Source organism: Balaenoptera borealis (genome assembly GCF_965194805.1).
Source record: "Balaenoptera borealis genome assembly, chromosome: 14".
Taxonomy (NCBI): Eukaryota; Metazoa; Chordata; class Mammalia; order Artiodactyla; family Balaenopteridae; genus Balaenoptera; species Balaenoptera borealis.
The window spans coordinates 39,921,055-39,941,322 of record NC_138875.1 but is presented as its reverse complement, the minus strand read 5'-3'; the positions used below and the strand labels follow the sequence as shown (position 1 = coordinate 39,941,322).

The window sequence follows — 20,268 nt, the reverse complement described above, 5'->3', positions numbered from 1 at the left end:
TCCCACTACTGGGCATATACCCAGAGAAAACCATAATTCAGAAAGACACTTGCACTGCAATGTTCGTTGCGGCACTATTTACAATAGCCAGGTCATGAAAGCAACCTAAATGCCCATCGACAGGCGGATGGATAAAGAAGTGGTATATATATACAATGGAATATTCCTCAGCCATAAAAAGGAATGAAATTGGGTCATTTGTTGAGACGTGGATGGATCTAGAGATTGTCATACAGAGTGAAGTAAGTCAGAAAGAGAAAATGAAATATCGTATATTGACGCGTATATTTGGAACCTAGAAAAATGGTACAGATGAACCGGTTTTCAGGGCAGAAATTGAGACACAGATGTAGAGAACAAACGTATGGACACCAAGGGGGGTAAGCAGTGTGGGGGTGGGGGTTGTGGTGTGATGAATTGGGCGATTGGGATTGACATGTATATACTGATATGTCTAAAATTGATGACTAATGAGAACCTGCTGTATAAAAAAATAAAAATAAATTTTAAAAAAAGTTAATTAAGGAATATTTTGGAAGAGGTTCCTGGGGACTATTCAAATACACTGTTTTTTCTGAAACTTTACCCTCTACTATAAGCATCCATCAAAGGAGCTTGCCTGTAACCACTATAACTGTGATATTGTAATGGTACTTTATATTTCCCTTATTTTTTTTACATTTATTAATTGGAATTCTTGTTTAAGGATGAGCTATCCCTTTTGTCCTGTTTACTTGCTTATTTATTTCAGTATTTATTTTGTTATTTATTTTTATCACTACCAGACTCATGGACATTTTATTTTATTCTAATCCAGGACTCACAGAAATAAACATGGAGTAGCACGGTGGTACATTTTAAAAAAAGAACACTGTTTGTTTTGAGGTAATTATAGAGTCATCTGCAATGGTAAGAAATAATACAGAGAGATAGTCCATGTCCCCTTTATCCAGTTTTCACCAATGGTAGCATTTTTATTAACTGTAGTGCAATAATATCACAACCAGAAAATTGATATTGATAGAATTCATCAACCTTGTATAGATTTCACATGTACTTATTTGTGTGTATATTTAGTTCTGTGCAGTTTTATCACATGTGTAGATTTGTGTACCATCACCACAGTCAAGATACAAAGCAATTTTGTTACAAGAGTCACTCATACTGTCCTTTTATAAAGATAGCTATTTTCCTTTGTACTGCTTTCTCCTTCCCTAATCGCTAGCAACCACTGATCCACTCTCCATCTCTATAATTTTGTCATTTCAAGAATGTTACATAAATGGAATCATATAGTATGTAACCTTTTGATACTGGCTTTTTTCCCCACTCAACATAGTTCTTTTTAGATCCGTTCAAGTTGTTGAATGTATCAATAGTTTGTTCTTTTTATTGCTGAATAGTATTCCATGGTATGGGTGTACTACATTTTATTTAACCATTCACCTGTTAAAGGATTGTTTTCAGCTTTTGACTGTTAGAAATGAAACGGCTATGATTATTCAATGTATAGATTTTTGTGTGAACATAACATTTTCATTTCCTTGGAATATTGTGTCATAAATGCATGTATAGTTTTGTCAGAAACTGCTGAACTATTTTCAAGGAGGGTTTACCATTTTACATTCCCACCAACAATGCAAGAGAGATCTACATCCTCTGCATTCTTGCCAACGTTTGTTATAATTATTTTGTATTGTAGCCATTCTGATAGCTATTTAGTGTTATCTAATTGTGGTTTTAATTTGCATTTTTCTAATGGATATTGATGTTGGACATTGCTTCATGTGCTTATTTGCCATCTTCTTCAGAGAAATGTCTGTTCATCCTTTTTGCCCATTTCCTGTGTAATATTTGGGTTTTTTTATTGATGAATTTTGAGAGTTCTTCATATGTCCTATATATAGAGCCTTTGTTGGATATGTAATTTGCAAATACTTCTTCCTAGTCTGTAGGTTGTCTTTTCATCACTTTTGTAGGGTCTTTCATAGAGCAAATGTTTTTAATTTTAACTAGGTCCAGTTTATCAGTTTTTTCCTTTTACGGACCATGCTTTTATTGTCAAGTCTAAGAACTCTTTGCCTAGCCTTAGTACCTGGAAGATTTTCTCCTATTTTTTTCTAAAAGTTTTATAGTTTTATGTTTTGTATTAAGTGCATGATCCATTTTGCAATAATTTTTGTATAAGGTGTGAGGTTTAGGTTGAGGTTCCTTTTATTTTGCCTGCTGTGTTCAATTGCTCCAGCGCCATTTGTTGAAATCTTTTTTATACTTTTGTCAGAAATCAGTTGGACATATTTGCATATGTCTCTTTCTCATCAGTTGGACATACTTGCATATGTCTCTTTCTCAGTTCTCTTTTCTAATCCATTGATCTATGTCTATCCTTCTGCCAACTGTCTTAATTGCTGTAGCTATGTAGTAAGCCTTAATATTGGATAGAATGATTCCTCCCATTTTATTCTTTTTCAAAATTATTGTAGCTCTTCTAGTCCTGTGCCTTTCCATGATAACTTTAGAAGATTTTCAATGTCTATTAAAAAAACTTTGCTGGTATTTAAATAGCTATTACATTAAAGCTATAGATCAGTTTTGGGAAGAATTGACATCTTTACTCTGTTGAGTCTTCCAGTCTATGAATATAGCAAGACTCTCCATTTATTTAGCTATTTGATTTCTTTCATCAGCATTTTATAATTTTCAGGATATAAATCCTGTACGTGTTTTCTCACATTTATATCTAAGTATTTAATTTTCTTTGGAGCAATTATAAATGTATTGTGTTTTAAATTTTGGTTTTCACATTTGTCGTTTCATGTTTGTTTGCTATTTGAAATGTGATTGAAATTTGTGTGTTTATCTTGATTCCTTGGAGCCTTGCTGAACTCACTTACTAGTTCTAGAGGTTTTACTGTTGATTCTTTGGGGCAATGACAATTATGTCATTTGCAGATAGGGACGGTTTTATTACTTTCTTTTGAATGTGTATGCTTTTTATTTCTTATCTTATGGTCCTGGCTAGGACTCCCAGTGCTATGTGAATAGGAGTGTTGAGAGAGGATATGTTTACTATGTTCTTGATTTTATGTGGAAAGCATTCAGTCTATCATCAAGTATGATGTTAGCTGTAGAGTTTTTGTAGATACTCTTTTTAAATTTGAGGAACTTTCTCCCTATGCTGAGTTTTTGTTATGATTCCATGCAAGGTTTTGTAAAATACATTTTTCTACCTCGATATCATATGAGTTTTCTTTAGCTATTGATTTGGTGGGTTATGTTAATTGATTTTTAAATGTTGGACATGTCTTACATACCTGTAATAAATCTCACTTGTTATAATTGTTTTTCTACATTGCTGGACTTGCTTTTCTAGTATTTTGTTTAGAATTTTAATTTTTTTATTTTACTTTTTTATTTATTTATTTTTTGGCCACGCCACGCATCTTGCGGGATCTTAATTCCCCAACCAGGGATCAAATCTGGGCCCCAGCAGTGAAAGCAGTGAGTCCTAACCACTGGACTGCCAGGGATTCCCTGTTTGGAATTTTTACATCAAAGTTTGTGAGAGGTATTAGACAGTAGTTTTCTCTTTTTTTATTGCCTTAGTCTGGTTTTAGTACCATCCTTATAAAATGAGTTAGGAAGTATTCTCTCCTTTTCTGTTTTCCGGAAGAAATTGTATAAAATTGGTGTTAGTTCTTCTTTAAATATTTAATAGAATTTTCCAGTGAAACCATCTGGGCCTAGATATTTCTTTTTAAAGAGCTTTTTAATTACAATTTCAATTTGTTTAATGGTTACAAGATTATTTAAGTTGTCTATTTTGTCTTGGTTGAGTTTTGGGAGTTTGACTTTTGAGAATTGTTCCATTTCTTCTAATTTATGTCAACATAAAGTTGTTCATAGTAGTCTCTTATTATCTTTTTAATGACTTCAGGGTCTATAGTGCTTCATTTGTGATATTATTTGTACCTTCACTCTTTTATTTTTGTCAGTCTTACTAGGCTTGTCAATTTTAGAGATTTTTTTTCAAAGAACCAGCTTTTTCTGTCATTGATTTTTTCTCTATTTTTCCTGTTTTCAATTTCATTGATTTTTGCTTTTATCTGTTATTTTCTTCCTTTTTGTTATTTTATATTTATTTTGTTCTTTTTCTAGTTTATTAAAATAGGAACTTGAGACTATTCTTTTTTTGATATAACTATTTAGTCCCTCTCATTACAAATTTCAATGCATCTCACATGTCTTGATTTTTTGTATTTTCATTTCATTCATTTCTATGTATTTTTAAAAAAATATTTCCTTTGAGACTTCCTCTTTGACCCATGGATTATTTAGAACTGCACTGTATAATTTCCAAGCATTTGGAGGTTTTCCTCTTGTCTTTCTGTTACCGATTTCTAGTTTGGTTCTCTTATGCTAAGAGAACAATTTAAATTTTTTTTTTTTTTAAGATTTATTTATTGATTGATTGATCGATTGCTTGCTATGTTGGGTCTTCGTTTCTGTGCAAGGGCTTTCTCTAGTTGTGGCAAGTGGGGGCCACTCTTCATCACAGTGCGCGGGCCTCTCACTATCGTGGCCTCTCTTGCTGCGGAGCACAGGCTCCAGATGCGCAGGCTCAGCAGTTGTGGCTCACGGGCCCAGCTGCTCTGCGGCATGTGGGATCCTCCCAGACCAGGGCTCGAACCCGTGTCCCCTGCATTAACAGGCAGACTCCCAACCACTGCGCCACCAGGGAAGCCCCTAAAATTTTTTTTGAGGTTTGTCTCATGGCCCAAGATATGGTTGATCTTGGTGAGTGTTCATGAGTGCCTGAAGAAAATGTTTATAATTGTAATTCTCCCAGTTTACATTGAAAAACCTGTTTTATATTATCTTTAATATATTTCCTTTTTTTGTTTGATCATCCTGTATGTAACTAATCCTCCATCTCTGCCTCTACCCCCTCTCCTGCACAGAAGCCACCTCATCCTGCTGGAGCCTGGACTCCCAATTACTGTCCACCAGTTTCCCTCTCAAGGATGCCCTTTCTCTCTGCTTACATTCCAGCACACCAACCCAGGACACACTCTGCCTGAATGTCCTCTTCACTGCACTCTGGTTCTGACTCTTCATGTTGAGATGTCTCCTCTCCTTGGATGTCCTCTCCTCTTTCCTCTGATTAGGCTTTGACACCCTACACCAAGCCACCCCTTTGCAGTTATGTCCTCCTTACCTTTCTCTGGCTCTGACCTCCACATGCTGGTCCTCTCCTTTGTGTGGATGCCCTCCTTCTTCACCTTGGCTCTGACATTTCACCAGCTTGCCCCTTCTTGAGATTGACCCTTCTCACTCTGCCTGGGCTCTGATACTACTCACGGGGCTGCCCTCTGAGTGTGTGTCCTTTTCATCCTCCTTGGGCTGTGATAACCTGCTTCAGGTTAACACTGTGTGGATGCTCTCTTTACTTTTTGTAGACTACTCTACACCAGCACCCACTCCCAACCCCTGCATAGACCCCTCTTCACCATAAAGGGGCTCTGAATCTCAATGCTGGATCACTCCCATCCTCTTGCAAGGATACCCACCTCAAATACTTAGGCTCTGACACCCATGCTGGGCTACCCCTCCACATGGATGCTCTTCTCATCTCGTTGAGGCTCTGCTGCCCGTGCTGGATTACCCTCACTTGTTGATGCCCTCAGCTAGCTCGGCCAGTGACATCCCACTGGGCAAACCTTCTGTGCACCTCTTGATCTCATTCTGATTCTGACTCTGCCCTGTGTCATGGTTTTAGGACTTAATTGTTCAGGAAGAAAAAGGAAAGTCGAAAATGAAGAAGAGAAATAGAAAATGAAAGCTCAGCGTTCAGTTTAGAAGAGAAAAAATTTTCTCTTTGCGTAAAGGACATTTAGATGTATTTCCTTATTCTTGAAGAAACACATTGTTTTATATTTATATACTTTGCTTTCCAACTCGTGTCATATAAAATAAGACAAAAACTCTGATTCTTTTGTGTTCTGCCTACCTTGCCTGGTACGTTGTTTTTTTAAAACTAATATGCTTTTGAATAAATAGAGAATAATGAAAATGTATTAATAGAGCGTTATTAGGAGGCTAAAGTTTTGAAAGTTGTTTTCATTCATGTGATTTCAGTAAAAATTAGGCATAAAGAATGGAGGTTGTTTCGGTTGTGATAAAGGTCAAACCAAATGGGGAAAGTGTTGGAAGATTTAGGAAATCTTACGTATTCCTATGTCATGTTCAAGTATAGTATGCTTAAGAATTTCAGCTACTATGCAGATCTACTAACATTGTTTTAGGAGAGAAGTCACTGAGTGCTTAGCACCCAGTGTTGACCATTAACAAGTTTATTTTCAGAATTCTGTAGTATTCAGTAACTCTCAGTACAACATACAAAACAAATGGCGTGTTTGCAATTGCAGAGTGACATGCAATATAAAGGCAAAATGATAACTGTATCTTTTTTTTAATGTTGCCTTTGAGGTGAAAAGCATTCTTACCAAAGCATAGCCTTTTTAATAAAAACATGGCCTTGACTTTATCAGTATAAGAGGGAAAACCAAATAAATCCAAATTCTAAGACTGGCTTACGTATATCTTGGGGGGATCCATTGAGAATCTAGCTGTGAGGTCCTTTTTAGTCAGTATCTTTATTGGTGTTATGTATGAAAGAATAAAAAAGATGCCTGTAAGATTTATTGCTGTTTCTAAATGAAAATAAATGTTAATAGAAGATATAAATAAAATTCAGAATTGGTATAAGAGCTTGGAAAATGGTTTCATTCAAGTAGGATAGAAGACAGTAGTGACAAGTACAGGTTATTAAGTGCCTAGGATAAAAATAAATTAGAAATGCATTTTAGAGAGAGGCTAACTGGTTAGGCCCAGTGAGTGAAAGAAAAAAATGCATGGTTCCTAGTTAAATTTAACCTGAACATGAACAAGCAATATTATGCTATTTGGCAAGAAAACAAATAGATAAAATCACTTGGTGTGAGTTTTTAATCTGTAGATGCCTCCTTAATAATCTGTATATGCTCAGAGAACTTTTTCACTTGTGTTAACTACACTAATAAAATAATAGAATACAAATACAAATCAAAATTTGCAGGCTAATGGATAACGCATACCACAAAGATAAATTAGGAATATTATGCATTATTTAGTTTGTAGAAGAGAGTATAAGAGATGACTTGATATACGAGTTTCAAGTAAATAAAGGGGTTTCCCTGAGGTGTCCAGCATTGATTTACATTTGCAGAAGCATAAGTGGAATATTGATTAAACTTTGTAAGAGGTATTAGGTTAGAGAAAATTCTTTTTGTTCAAGATTGCTGAATTAAGTGACCTCAGAAAGTCTTTTACAGTAAAATTAATGAATTGTTTGCATGGATGGGAAAAGTAGTGTTATTTATGAGGACTTGAAAAATGAATGGCTCTGCAAAATATTGTAGCTTGTGCTGAAAGATGGTGACAGTTCTTTATTTACGCATTTGCATTTTTTTACTGAGACTTTTTAAGATGGGGAGGGGTACCATAGACTAATGCACAAACCGTACTATAGCTCATTCTATAAAGGGAAAAAAAAGTTTTAAAATAATCCTGGCTACAATTTCAGTTTTTGATGTATATGAGCCATATTCTAAGAAGCCTTAGAAAACCTCCACTATTTCATGTTCTGAGCCCACACTGTCAAATAATGCATGGTTCCCTAGTGAATACCTGTGCGCTAACTCATTTGAGGACAGTGTTCTTTTTTAGGCTCAGATACTCTGATTTTTCCCAGAGGACAGTTTGCTATTTCTACTTAACATTTCTCAGAAGAAAAATAGAAAGTGTAGCACCATTAGGTTCCCATTGTAAAATGAGTAGGTCATCATTATTTTATATTTATTCCGGTCTTTTATTTTTTGAAACCAATCATAATTTTGGGTCATAATTAAATGTACGTTGCAGTACAATAAGAAGGTTAGACTTTAATTTTTCAGTGACTCAGTTTTTTGTCTTCCCATTTGAAGCCTTTATGGATTTGGCGCAGGGTATAAATAGAATTTATAATGGATTATATAGTAAATTTCAAGAAAAGATAAGGAATTTTTAAATTGCTTTAGGTAGAAAGGCATTCTCTGAACTTTAGTGTATCTCGATGCTGTAGAACAGTTAATATGCCAAAATGCATTCTCAGATTGTCGATTCTGAGCTCTACAATTGAAAGAATAGTGTTTGAGTGACTAGCATACAGTCTTTCTCTTGGTTCTGGCCGGATACTTCTTCCTAAAAGAGGTTAATTTTTCTATAGCATTTTTTTTCTCCCTTCTGCATGGCCTCTGGAAACATGCACAGTGCCATTTGAATGTGGACAGGCTCCTCTGACCCTGCTGGATCTACACAGAATTATGCCTGCTTGACCTACTTAGAATTATGCTTGGGCCACAGTTTGGTTATGAAAAGTTGAAAGGCCACAATTGTAGGTACATGTGATATGTAAGTATATGCAGTAGCTTTTCATTCTTTTCTCAGGCAATTGTTATTTTTTTACCAAGAGGCTTTATATATGCTGATTATTCTCTTTTTTTTTAATATGCCTATTTTAATGGATTCAGATTTCTTACATCTGAAATCAACAGGAGAAAGGAAAACATTGAACTAAGGGAAGAGTGAAGAGCATAGATTACCAGAAATTCTTATACAACTATTTTCTTAGATTGGTGTCTCAAAATTGGAACTGTAGCTCAAATTATGACATTTGTGATTTGACTATTGTCAGGTTAGTACTTTATAATTGAAAGTGTTTATTCTTACCATATTAATTACCCAGTTTTTATTGAAAAACAATTATTGAGTATTTGCTACGTGATGATCTACTCTTTCAAAGCATTTGTGGAAGAGGTAATCAATTTTTGTCATATATTATGCTGAATATTTTCTAGTAGTTTTTATTTTTTTAACATCTTTATTGGAGTATAATTGCTTTAAAATGGTGTGTTAGTTTCTGCTGTATAACAAAGTGAATCAGCTATACATATACATGTATCCCCATAACTCCTCCCTCTTGCGTCAACCTCCCACCCTCCCTATTGCACCCCTCTAGGTGGTCACAAAGCACTGAGCTGATCTTCCTGTGCTATGTGGCTGCTTCCCACTAGCTATCTATTTTATATTTGCTAGTGTATATATGTCCATGACACTCTCTCACTTCGTCCCAACTTACCCTTTCCCCTCCCCGTGTCCTCAAGTCTATTCTCTACATCTGCGTCTTTTTTTTTTTTTCTAATTTAATTATTTTTATTTTTTTATACAGCAGGTTCTTATTAGTCATCAATTTTATACACATCAGTGTATACATGTCAGTCCCAATCGCCCAGTTCATCACACCTCCACCCCCATCCCCCCGCCGCTTTCCCCCCTTGATGTCCATACGTTTGTTCTCTACATCTGTGTCTCAATTTCTGCCCTGCAAACCGGTTCATCTGTACCATTTTTCTAGGTTCCACATATATGCGATAATATATGATATTTGTTTTTCTCTTTCTGACTTACTTCACTCTGTATGACAGTCTCTAGATCCATCCACGTCTCTACAAATGACCCAATTTTATTCCTTTTTATGGCTGAGTAATATTCCATTGTATATATGTACCACATCTTCTTTATCCATTCGTCTGTCGATGGGCATTTAGGTTACTTCCATGGTCAGGCTATTGTAAATAGTGCTGCAATGAACATTGTGGTGCGTGTGTCTTTTTGAATTATGCTTTTCTCTGGGAACATGCCCAGTACTGGGATTGCTGGATCATATGGTAATTCTATTTTTAGTTTTTTAAGGAACCTCCATACTGTTCTCCATAGTGGCTGTATCAATTTACATTCCCACCAACATTGCAAGACGGTTCCCTTTTCTCCACACCCGCTCCAACATTTGTTGTTTGTAGATTTTCTGATGATGCCCATTCTAACTGGTGTGAGGTGATACCTCATTGTAGTTTTGATTTGCATTTCTCTAATAATTAGTGATGTTGAACAGCTTTTCATGTGCTTCTTGGCCATCTGTATATCTTCTTTGGAGAAATGCCTATTTAGGTCTTCTGCCCATTTTTGGACTGGGTTGATTGTTTTTTTAATATTGAGCTGCATGAGCTGCTAATATATTTTGGAGATTAATCCTTTGTCCGTTGATTCGTTTGCAAATATTTTCTCCCATTCTGAGGGTTGTCTTTTCGTCTTGTTTATGGTTTCCTTTGCTGTCTAAAAGCTTTGAAGTTTCATTAGGTCCCGTTTGTTTATTTTTGTTTTTATTTCCATTACTCTAGGAGGTGGATCAAAAAAGATCTTGCTGTGATTTATGTCAAAGAGTGTTCTGCCTGTGTTTTCCTCTAAGAGTTTTATAGTGTCCGGTCTTACATTTAGGTCTCGAATCCATATTGAGTTTATTTTTGTGTATGGTGTTAGGGAGTGTTCTAATTTCATTCTTTTACATGTAGCTGTCCAGTTGTCCCAGCACCACTTGTTGAAGAGACTGTCTTTTCTCCATTGTATATCCTTGCCTCCTTTGTCATAGATTAGTTGACCATAGGTGCGTGGGTTTATCTCTGGGCTTTCTATCTTGTTCCATTGATCTGTGTTCCTGTTTTTGTGCCAGTACCCTATTGTCTTGATTACTGTAGCTTTGTAGTATAGTCTGAAGTCAGGGCATGTGATTCCTCCAGCTCTGTATTTTTCCCTCAAGACTGCTTTGGCTATTCAGAATCTCTTGTGTCTCCATACAAATTTTAAGATTTTTTGTTCTAGTTCTGTAAAATATGCCATTGGTAATTTGATAGGGATTGCATTGAATCTGTAGATTGCTTTGGGTAGTATAGTCATTTTCACAATAATGATTCTTCCAATCCAAGAACATGGTATATCTCTCTATCTGTTGGTATCATCTTTAATTTCTTTCATCAGTGTCTTATAGTTTTCTGCATACAGGTCTTTTGTCTCCCAGGTAGGTTTATTCCTAGGTATTTTATTCTTTTTGTTGCAATGGTAAATGGGAGTGTTTCCTTATTTTCTCTTTAAGATATTTCATCATTATTGTATAAGAATGCAGGAGATTTCTGTGCATTAATTTTGTGGCCTGCAACTTTACCAAATTCATTGATTAGCTCTAATAGTTTTCTGGTGGCATCTTTAGGATTCTCTATGTATAGTATCATGTCATCTGCAAACAGTGACAGTTTTACTTCTTCATTTCCAATTTGTATTCCTTTTATTTCTTTTTCTTCTCTGATTGCCATGGCTAGGACTTCCAACACTATGTTGAAGAACAGTGGTGAGAGTGGACATCCTTGTCTTGTTCCTGATATTAGAGAAAATGCTTTCAGTTTTTCACCATTGAGAATGTTTGCTGTGGGTTTGTCGTATATGGCCTTTATTATGTTGAGGTAGGTTCCCTCTATGCCCACTTTCTAGAGAATTTTTATCATAATTGGGTGTTGAATTTTGTCAAAAGCTTTTTCTGCATCTATTGATATGATCATATGGTTTTTATTCTTCAATTTTTTAATATGGTTTATCACATTGATTGATTTACATATATTGAAGAATCCTTGCATCCCTGGGATAAATCCCACTTGATCATGGTGTATGATCCTTTTAATGTGTTGTTGGATTCTGTTTGCTAGTATTTTGTTGAGGATTTTTTTTGCTTCTGTATTCATGAGTGATATTGGTCTGTAATTTTCTTTTTTTGTAGTATCTTTGTCTGGTTTTGGTATCAGGGTGATGGTGGCCTCATAGAATGAGTTTGGGAGTGTTCCTTCCTCTGCAATTTTTTGGAAGAGTTTGAGAAGGATGGGTGTTAGCTCTTCTCTAAATGTTTGATAGAATTCACCAGTGAAACCATCTGGTCCTGGACTTCTGTTTGTTGGAAGATTTTTAATCAGTTTCAATTTCATTACTTGTGATGGGTCTGTTCATATTTTCTACTTCTTCTTGGTTCAGTCTTGGAAGGTTATACCTTTCTAAGAATTTGTCCATTTCTTCTAGGTTGTCCATTTTATTGGCATAGAGTTGCTTGTAGTAGTCTCTTAGGATGCTTTGTATTTCTGCAGTGTCTGTTCTAACTTCTTTTTCATTTCTAATTTTATTGATTTGAGTCCTCTGCCTCTTTTCTTGATGAGTCTGGCTAATGGTTTATCAATTTTGTTTATCTTCTCAAAGCACCAACTTTTAGTTTTATTGATCTTTGCTACTGTTTTCTTTGTTCTATTTCATTTATTTCTGCTGTGATCTTTATGATTTCTTTCCCTCTGGTAACTTTGGGTTTTGTTTGTTCTTCTTTCTCTAGTTCCTTTAGGTGTAAGGTTAGATTGTATATTTGAGATTTTTCTTGTTTCTTGCAGCAGGCTTGTATCGCTATAAACTTCCCTCTTAGAACTGCTTTTGCTGCATCCCATAGATTTTGGATCATCGTGTTTTCATTGTCATTTGTGTCTAGGTATTTTTTGATTTCCTCTTTGATTTCTTCAGTGATCTCTTGGTTATTTAGTAACGTATTGTGTAGCCTCCATGTGTTTGTGTTTTTACGTTTTTTTCCATGTAATTCATTTCTAATCTCATAGTGTTGGTGGTCAGAAAAGATGCTTGATACGATTTCAATTTTCTTAAATTTACTGAGGCTTGATTTGTGACCCAAGATATGATCTCTCCTGGAGAATGTTCCGTGTGCAGTTGAGAAGAAAGTGTAATCTGCTGTTTTTGCATGGAATGTCCTATAAATATCAATTAAATCTATCTGGTCTACTGTGTCATTTAAAGCTTCTGTTTCCTTATTTATTTTCATTTTGGATGATCTGTCCATTGGTGTAAGTGAGGTGTTAAAGTCCCCCACTATTATTCTGTTACTGTTGATTTCCTCTTTTCTAGCTGTTAGCAGTTGCCTTATGTATTGAGGTGCTCCTGTGTTGGGTGCATATATATTTATAATTGTTATATCTTCCTCGATTGATCCCTTGATCATTTTGTAGTGTCCCTCCTTGTATCTTGTAACATTCTTTATTTTAAAGTCTATTTTATCTGCTATGAGTATTGCTACTCTAGCTTTCTTTTGATTTCCATTTGCATGGAATATCTTTTTCCATCCCCTCACTTTCAGTCTGTATGTGTCCCTAGGTCTGAAGTGGGTCTCTTGTAGACAGCATATATATGGGTCTTGTTTTTGTATCCATTCAGCAAGCCTGTGTCTTTTGGTTGGAGTATTTAATCCATTCACGTTTAAGGTAATTATTGATATGTATGTTCCTATGACCATTTTCTTAATTGTTTTGGGTTTGCTTTTGTAGGTCCTTTTCTCTTGTGTTTCCCACTTAGAGAAGTTCCTTTAGCATTTGTTGTAGAGCTGGTTTGGTGGTGCTGAGTTCTCTTAGCTTTTGCTTGCCTGTAAAGCTTCTGATTTCTGCATCGAATGTGAATGAGATCCTTGCCAGGTGGAGTAATCTTGGTTGTAGATTCTTCCCTTTCATCACTTTAAGTATATCATGCCACTCCCTTCTGGCTTGTAGAGTTTCTGCTGGGAAAGACAATGTATTGAAAGCAGCAAGGGAAAAATAACAAATAACATACAAGGGAACTCCTTATGGGAGTTCCCTTGTATGTTATTTGTTATTTTTCCCTTGCTGCTTTCAATACTTTCTCTTTGTCTATAATTTTTGCCAATTTGATTACTATGTGTCTCGGTGTGTTTCTCCTTGGGTTTATCCTGTATGGGACTAGCTGCGCTTCCTGGACTTGGGTGGCTATTTCCTTTCCCATGTTAAGGAAGTTTTCAACTATAATCTCTTCAAATATTTTCTTAGTCCCTTTCTTTTTCTGTTCTTCTTTGGGACCCCTATAATTCTAATGTTGGTGTGTTTTATGTTGTCCCAGAGGTCTCTAATACTGTCCTCAATTCTTTTCATTCTTTTTTCTTTATTCTGTTCTGCAGTAGTTATTTCCACTATTTTATCTTCCAGGTCACTTATCCGTTTTTCTCTTAGTTATTCTGCTACTGATTTCTTCTAAAGAGCTTTTAATTTCATCTGTTATCTTCTAGGTCCTTGTTAAATGTTTCTTGTATTTTCTCCATTCTTTTTACAAGATTTTGGATCATCTTTACTATCATTACTCTGAATTCATTTTCAGGTAGACTGCCTATTTCCTCTTCATTTGTTTGTTCTGGTTGGTTTTTACCTTGCTCCTTCATCTGCTGTGTTTTTCTCTGTTTTCTCATTTTGCTTAACTTACTGTATTTGGGGTCTCCTTTTCACAGCCTGCAGGTTCATAGTTCCTGTTGTTTTTGTTGTCTGCCCCCAGTGGCTAAGTTTCAGTGGGTTGTGTAGGCTTCCTGGTGGAGGGGACTAGTGCCTCTGTTTTGGTGGATGAGGGTGGATCTTGTCTTTCTGGTGGGCAGGACCACGTCCAATGGTGTGTTTTGGGGTGTGTGTGATCTTATTATGAATTTAGGCAGCCTCTCTGCTAATGGGTGGGGTTGTGTTCCTGTCTTGCTAGTTGTTTGGCATAGGGTGTCCAGCACTGTAGCTTACTGGTTGTTGAGTGGAGCTGGGTCTTAGCGTCAAGATGGAGATCTCTGGGAGAGCTTTCACCATTTGATATTATGTGGAGCTGGGAGGTCTCTAGTGGACCAGTGTCCTGAACTTGGCTTTCCCACTTCAGAGGCAGAGTCCTGACACCTAGCCAGAGCCCCAAGACCTTGTCAGCCACACGGCTCAGAAGAAAAGGGAGAAGAAAAGAAAGAAAGAAAAAAAGAAAATGAAATAAAGTTATTAAAACAAAAAATTTAAAAGTTATTAAAAATAAGGTAAAATATTTAAAAATTAATAAGAAAAAAAAGAAAAAAGAAAGAAGGAAAAGAAGAGAGTAACCAATCCAAAAAACAAATCCACCAATGATAACAAGCACTAAAAACTATATTTAAAAAAAAAAAAAATGGACAGGCAGAACCCAGGACAAATGGTAAAAGCAAAGCTATACACACAAAATCACACAAAGAAGCATACACATACACACTAAAAGAGAAAAAGGAAAAATACATATATATCTATATATAAAATAAAAAACAAAAAAAGGAAGAGTGCAACCAAATCAATAAACAAGTGTACCAATGATAATAAACTCTAAATACTAAAGTAAGATAAACATAAAATCAGAAACTAGTCATTCGCATACAGCAAACCCCAAGTCTACTGTTGCTTGAAAAGTCCACCACCTCAATTTTGGGATGATTTGTTCTCTGTTCAGTTATTCCACAGATGCAGGGTACATCAAGTTGATTGTGGAGATTTAATCTGCTGCTCCTGAGGCTGCTGGGAGAAATTTCCCTTTCTCTTCTTTGTTCGCACAGCTCCTGGGGTTCAGCTTTGTATTTGCCCCCGCCTCTGCGTGTAGGTCACCTGAGGGCATCTGTTCCTGCCCACACAGGGCGGGGTTAAATGAGCAGCTTATTAGGGGGCTCTGGCTCACTCAGGCTGGGGGGAGGGATGGGCACAGAATGCGGGGTGAGCCTGAGGCAGCAGAGGCCGGAGTGACGTTGCAGCAGCCTGAGGTGCACCATGTGTTCTCCCAGGCAAGTTGTCCCTGGATCATGGGACCCTGGCAGTGATGGGCTGCCCAGGCTCCTGGGAGGGGAGGTGTGGATAGTGACCTGTGCTTGCACACAGGCTTCTTGGTGGCAGCCTTAACGTTTCATGCCTGTCTCTGCTGTCTGCGCTGATAGCTGCGGCTAGCGCCCGTCTCTGGAGCTCATTTAGGCAGTGCTCTGAATCCCCTCTTCTCGCACACCCCGAAACAATGGTCTTTTGCCTCTTAGGCAGTTCCAGACTTTTTCACGGACTCCCTTCTGGCTAGCTGTGGTGCAGTAGCCCCCTTTAGGCTGTGTTCACGCAGCCAACCCCAGTCCTCTCCCTGGGGTCTGACCTCTGAAGCCTGAGCCTCAGCTCCCAGCCCCCACCTACCCAGGCATGTGAGCAAACAAGCCTCTCAAGCTGGTGAGTGCTGGTTGGCACCGATCCTCTGTGTGGAAATCTCTCTGCTTTGCCCTCTGCACCCCTGTTGCTGCACTCTCCTCTGTGGCTCCGAAGCTTCCCCCCCGCCACCCCCTGTCTCTGCCAGTGAAGGATCTTCCTAGTGTGTGGAAGCTTTTCCTCCTTCACAGCTCCCTCTCAGAGGTGCAGGTCCTGTCCCTATTCTTTTGTCTCTCTTTTTTCTGTTTTCTTTTGCCCTACCCAGGTACTTGGGGAGTTTCTTGCCTTTTGGGAAGTCTGAGGTCTTCTGCCAGCGTTCAGTAGGTGTTTTGTAGGAGTTGAACATTTACATCCACATGTAGATGTATTTCTGATGTGTTTGTGGAGAGGAAGGTGATCTCCACGTCTTACCCCTCCTCCATCTTGAAGGTCTCCCTAGTAGTTTTTAAATTAATTGATTAGGACACAACAAAGGGAGTTGGATAATATTGAGTGATATTTTATATTCACTCTTGCAGAGCCAGAAATTGCATCTTTATTCACTCTATGGTATACCTTTCCCCCTAATTTTAATGTAGTTACATGAATATTAAAACTATCATTAAAAAAAATTGCAATAAAGTAAAATCCTTCTTTGACACTCTCCCTCCTTCCCATACCCACTCTGTTTATGTTTGGGTTGAGTTTGTTTCTTTTTAACCTTTTTATTTTGAAATAATTTTAGACTTACAGAAAAGTTATGAAGATAGAATTTCCATATATTCTCTATTCAGCTTTCCATACTGTTAACATTTTGCATTATCATAGTACAGTTATCAAAACTAAGAAATTAACAGTAATGTAGTACTGTCAGCTAAACTATAGACTTTATTCACATTTCACCAATGTCATGTCACTGATAAGATTTTTCTAATCCAATATCCAGTTCAGTGTCTCGCATCATATTTAGTTGTCACATCTCCTTAGCTTTCTCTAATCTGTGATAATTCTTTGGTCTTTCATAACCTTGGCACTAATCAGATATTTTGTGCAATGTCTCTCAATATGGATTTGTCTAGTGTTTTCTCTTGATTAGATTCAGATTATGCATTTTTGGCAAGAATACCACAGAAGTGATGTGCCTTTCCAGTATGTCATAGCAGGGGCTACCTGAAATTAATATGTCTTTTTACTGATGATATTAACCTTGATCACTTGATTAAGGTGGCTTCTGCCAGGTTTTTCAACTGTGAAGTTATTTTTCTCCTTTTAAAGTAATATTAAATTAATTAAATAAGGAGGTCATTAGCCTGAGGAGGCTTTAATGCCTTAGGAGCCTAAATAAGCAAACTGAAACCTATACCTTTAATGCCTCAAGGTTAAGAAATCAAAACCTAAGGACAACCCATAACAAACAGCCACCTAGGCTTTCCTAAATAAGGCAGTTGCTTACACTGTAGCCAGGAAAATACTCTCCTTGCTTGGCTTCCACCTCTTCTCTATAAAAATCTCTTTCTTAGCTCCTGTGGGTAATGTAATAATGCCTCAGGTTATCTTTTAACATTAATAAATATCATAGTTCTATGGGTTATAATCTAATGTTATAGTTATTTTGTTGCTAAAATTGTTCCAGCTTTGAAAATTGGGAGGAAAATAAGAGTTCTGAAAAATAAATTGAGGCATATCACATTTTTAAGACTTTATTTGAGCAAAAATCAAATAGGGCAGCCTTGAACCGGAAGTCGTTGGGAGCCCTGTACGCACAAGAGTGAGAGGAGAGACTTTATTATAAAGCAGGCTCAGAAGCAAAGCAAGGAAGGTATTTGATTGGCTGTAGCTTAAGCAATTGCCTTATTTGGGAAAACCTAGGTGGCTGTTTGTGATAGGTTGTTCTTGGGTTTTTATTTCTTTTTTTTTTTTAATATTTATTTATTTATTTGGCTACGTCGGGTCTTAGTTGCAGCATGCAGGATCTTTTACTTGCGGCATGCAGGATCTTTTAGTTGCGGCACGTGGGATCTAGTTCCCTGACAAGGGATCGAACCCATGCCCCCTGCATTGGGAGCACGGAGTCTTAGCCACTGCACCACCAGGTAAGTCCTGGGTTTTGACTTCTTAATCTTGACACATTATAGGCATAGGTTTTGGTTTGCTTAAGTAAGTTTCTATGGTACTAGAAGCACCTCAGTCTAATGGCCTCCTTGTTTAATTTAACAGGAGCAAAAACAAATATATAAATATGTATAAATTATTATGTAGCTAAGTCTACATGACTGTAAAGAATGTTGCTCCCAACCTTACACTTAAAAATAAGGTGGAACAAACTGCAAGCTCTGGACATTTCTTGAAACAGAGCGCTCAGTTCAACCAGCTAATTCAAAATCTCAGGAAAGACCTGTGCCTACAGGGAAAGATGAGGTGTGAACACTAGCTTACATGGGGCAGACACCTCTGGAAATGGGTAAGAACATTTCAGCTACAATAGGCAACAAATTGGTAGAGGCCAGATGTGGGCAGGTAAGAATGGGGAGCCCCTTAGGGCAGCAAGTATAGGGGCAGCTTGAACTCTCTTGCAAACTTTTTCTCCATAGGCCCCACTTGATGAGAGCCCTGATAAAGCATCCCTCCTGGTACAGGCCTGGGAGGAGGAACAGCAGTTGTTATGGAAAGTGCACAAAATATTTCCTGGATCCTTCTCCTGTATCTTTGCTATGTAACAAAAACCGTAAGTTTAGGAAGAGGGATTCCGTAAAATGTAGCCTATATGGCACTGGTAAAAACCACTGAAGCGGGTGGTGGTGGTGGGATAAACTGGGAGATTGGGATTACATATATACACTAATATGTATAAAATAGATAACTAATAAGAACCTGCTATATAAAAATAATAAAATTTTTTAAAAAAAGGATAAAAAAAAAAACAACACTGAAGCTGGGGGTAGGCAGAAAATAACTTGGTGGGAGGTCAGGGTTACATGCTGATCACAGAACTATGGAGGAGAGACAGGAGCACTTGTAAGACTCAGGCATACAGAGTCTGATTAGCCAAAGCCTAATTAGAATAATAGAGAACACCACTCCAATCCAGATCCCCACCCCTAGACTAATAAGGGTCTAATAAAAGTAGCAGTTGAATACTAATGAGAACCTCACAAGAGACGGACCTTCTAGAGGGGAAGGCTGAAAGCTAAGGGTGGAGCAGACATTGAGGAAAACATCTGGTCCACCTGAGGGGGTGGTTATGCCTAGAGGAATTTGAAGCCTGTGGTGTACTTAGGGTAACCGTAGCAACAGTAAACCTTAAACCTGCCTAACATGTGATTAGATAAACACAACCCCTACTCTAGACACCTGGCCAAAGGAAAAGTCTGCTCATTACCAAGCATAGAAATTATTTGCCTCAGTTACTACTGTCCTACCCAAGATATCCAGATATTAATAAAACTATGAGTATGTGAAAATGCAAGAGAAAACAACATGTTGGAAAGAGATAAAGCAGCAGCAGTTGCAAGTGGAATGATCTGATGAGGAATTTAAAGTGACTGATTAATATGTTAAAATCTGTATTAGTTATCTATGGCTGCCTAACATTATCACAAAATTTTAGCCTTTTAAAATACTAGTAAGCTTCCCAGAGGCCCCATTGTTTGAGAGAATTTGTGAAACCCAACCTTAATGTCTTCAAAGTGCTTTTCATTTGACTCTATTGAGGCATCAACTTTGATGTTTCTGAGGTCTTCAACAGAAGTTGTTACCTAGGCTTTATCTCCAGAGCTTGTTTTTCCTGGCAGTGTCCTGGTTTTGAAATCTACTCAGAAGACATTTCTTAATTTTAGCAGTTTTGCTATCTGGAGAGGCTGAGAATTTTTGAAACTATGAAAATCCTGCCTCATTTTGGTTTAATAGTCTTTCCTTCAACTTATCTCTCTCTTCTCCCAATTTACTGTAAACACCAGGAAGAAACCAGGCAGCACTTTCAACACTTTACTTGGAAATCTCCTTAGATTAGTTACCCAGTTCATTAGGCACGTTTCCTCCTTTCCACATTTCTAAGGATGTTGGTAAACTTCTGCCATCACCTGTAATACTTCTCCTTCCTACAATTTCCAGTTATGTCTTCCTGAGACTGAGTTTCTCAGTTCCTTGCTGACTATTGGCTAGAGGCCTCCCTTAGTTTCTTGTTTCAAGGGCCTTTCCATATGGTAGATTACAACTTGGCAACTGGCTCCCATCAGAGTGAGCAAGAGCAATCAAGACAGAAGTCACTATATTTTGGTAACCTAAT

At 37.2% G+C, this 20,268-nt stretch overlaps 1 protein-coding gene across 11 annotated transcripts in view; it reads left to right on the top strand.

Annotated features, from left to right (window-relative positions):
• Positions 1-20,268, top strand: part of KIAA1328 — a 382,354-nt gene that overhangs the window by 33,699 nt on the left and 328,387 nt on the right. The window contains exon 5 of one of the 11 annotated variants that reach the window (XM_082354296.1): positions 18,575-18,683. The exons of the other annotated variants lie outside the window; for them this stretch is intronic. Within the exon in view, the coding sequence (XP_082210422.1) occupies positions 18,575-18,683 (109 nt within the window). The remainder of the gene's footprint in view (positions 1-18,574; positions 18,684-20,268) is intronic. 11 annotated transcript variants of the gene reach the window in all.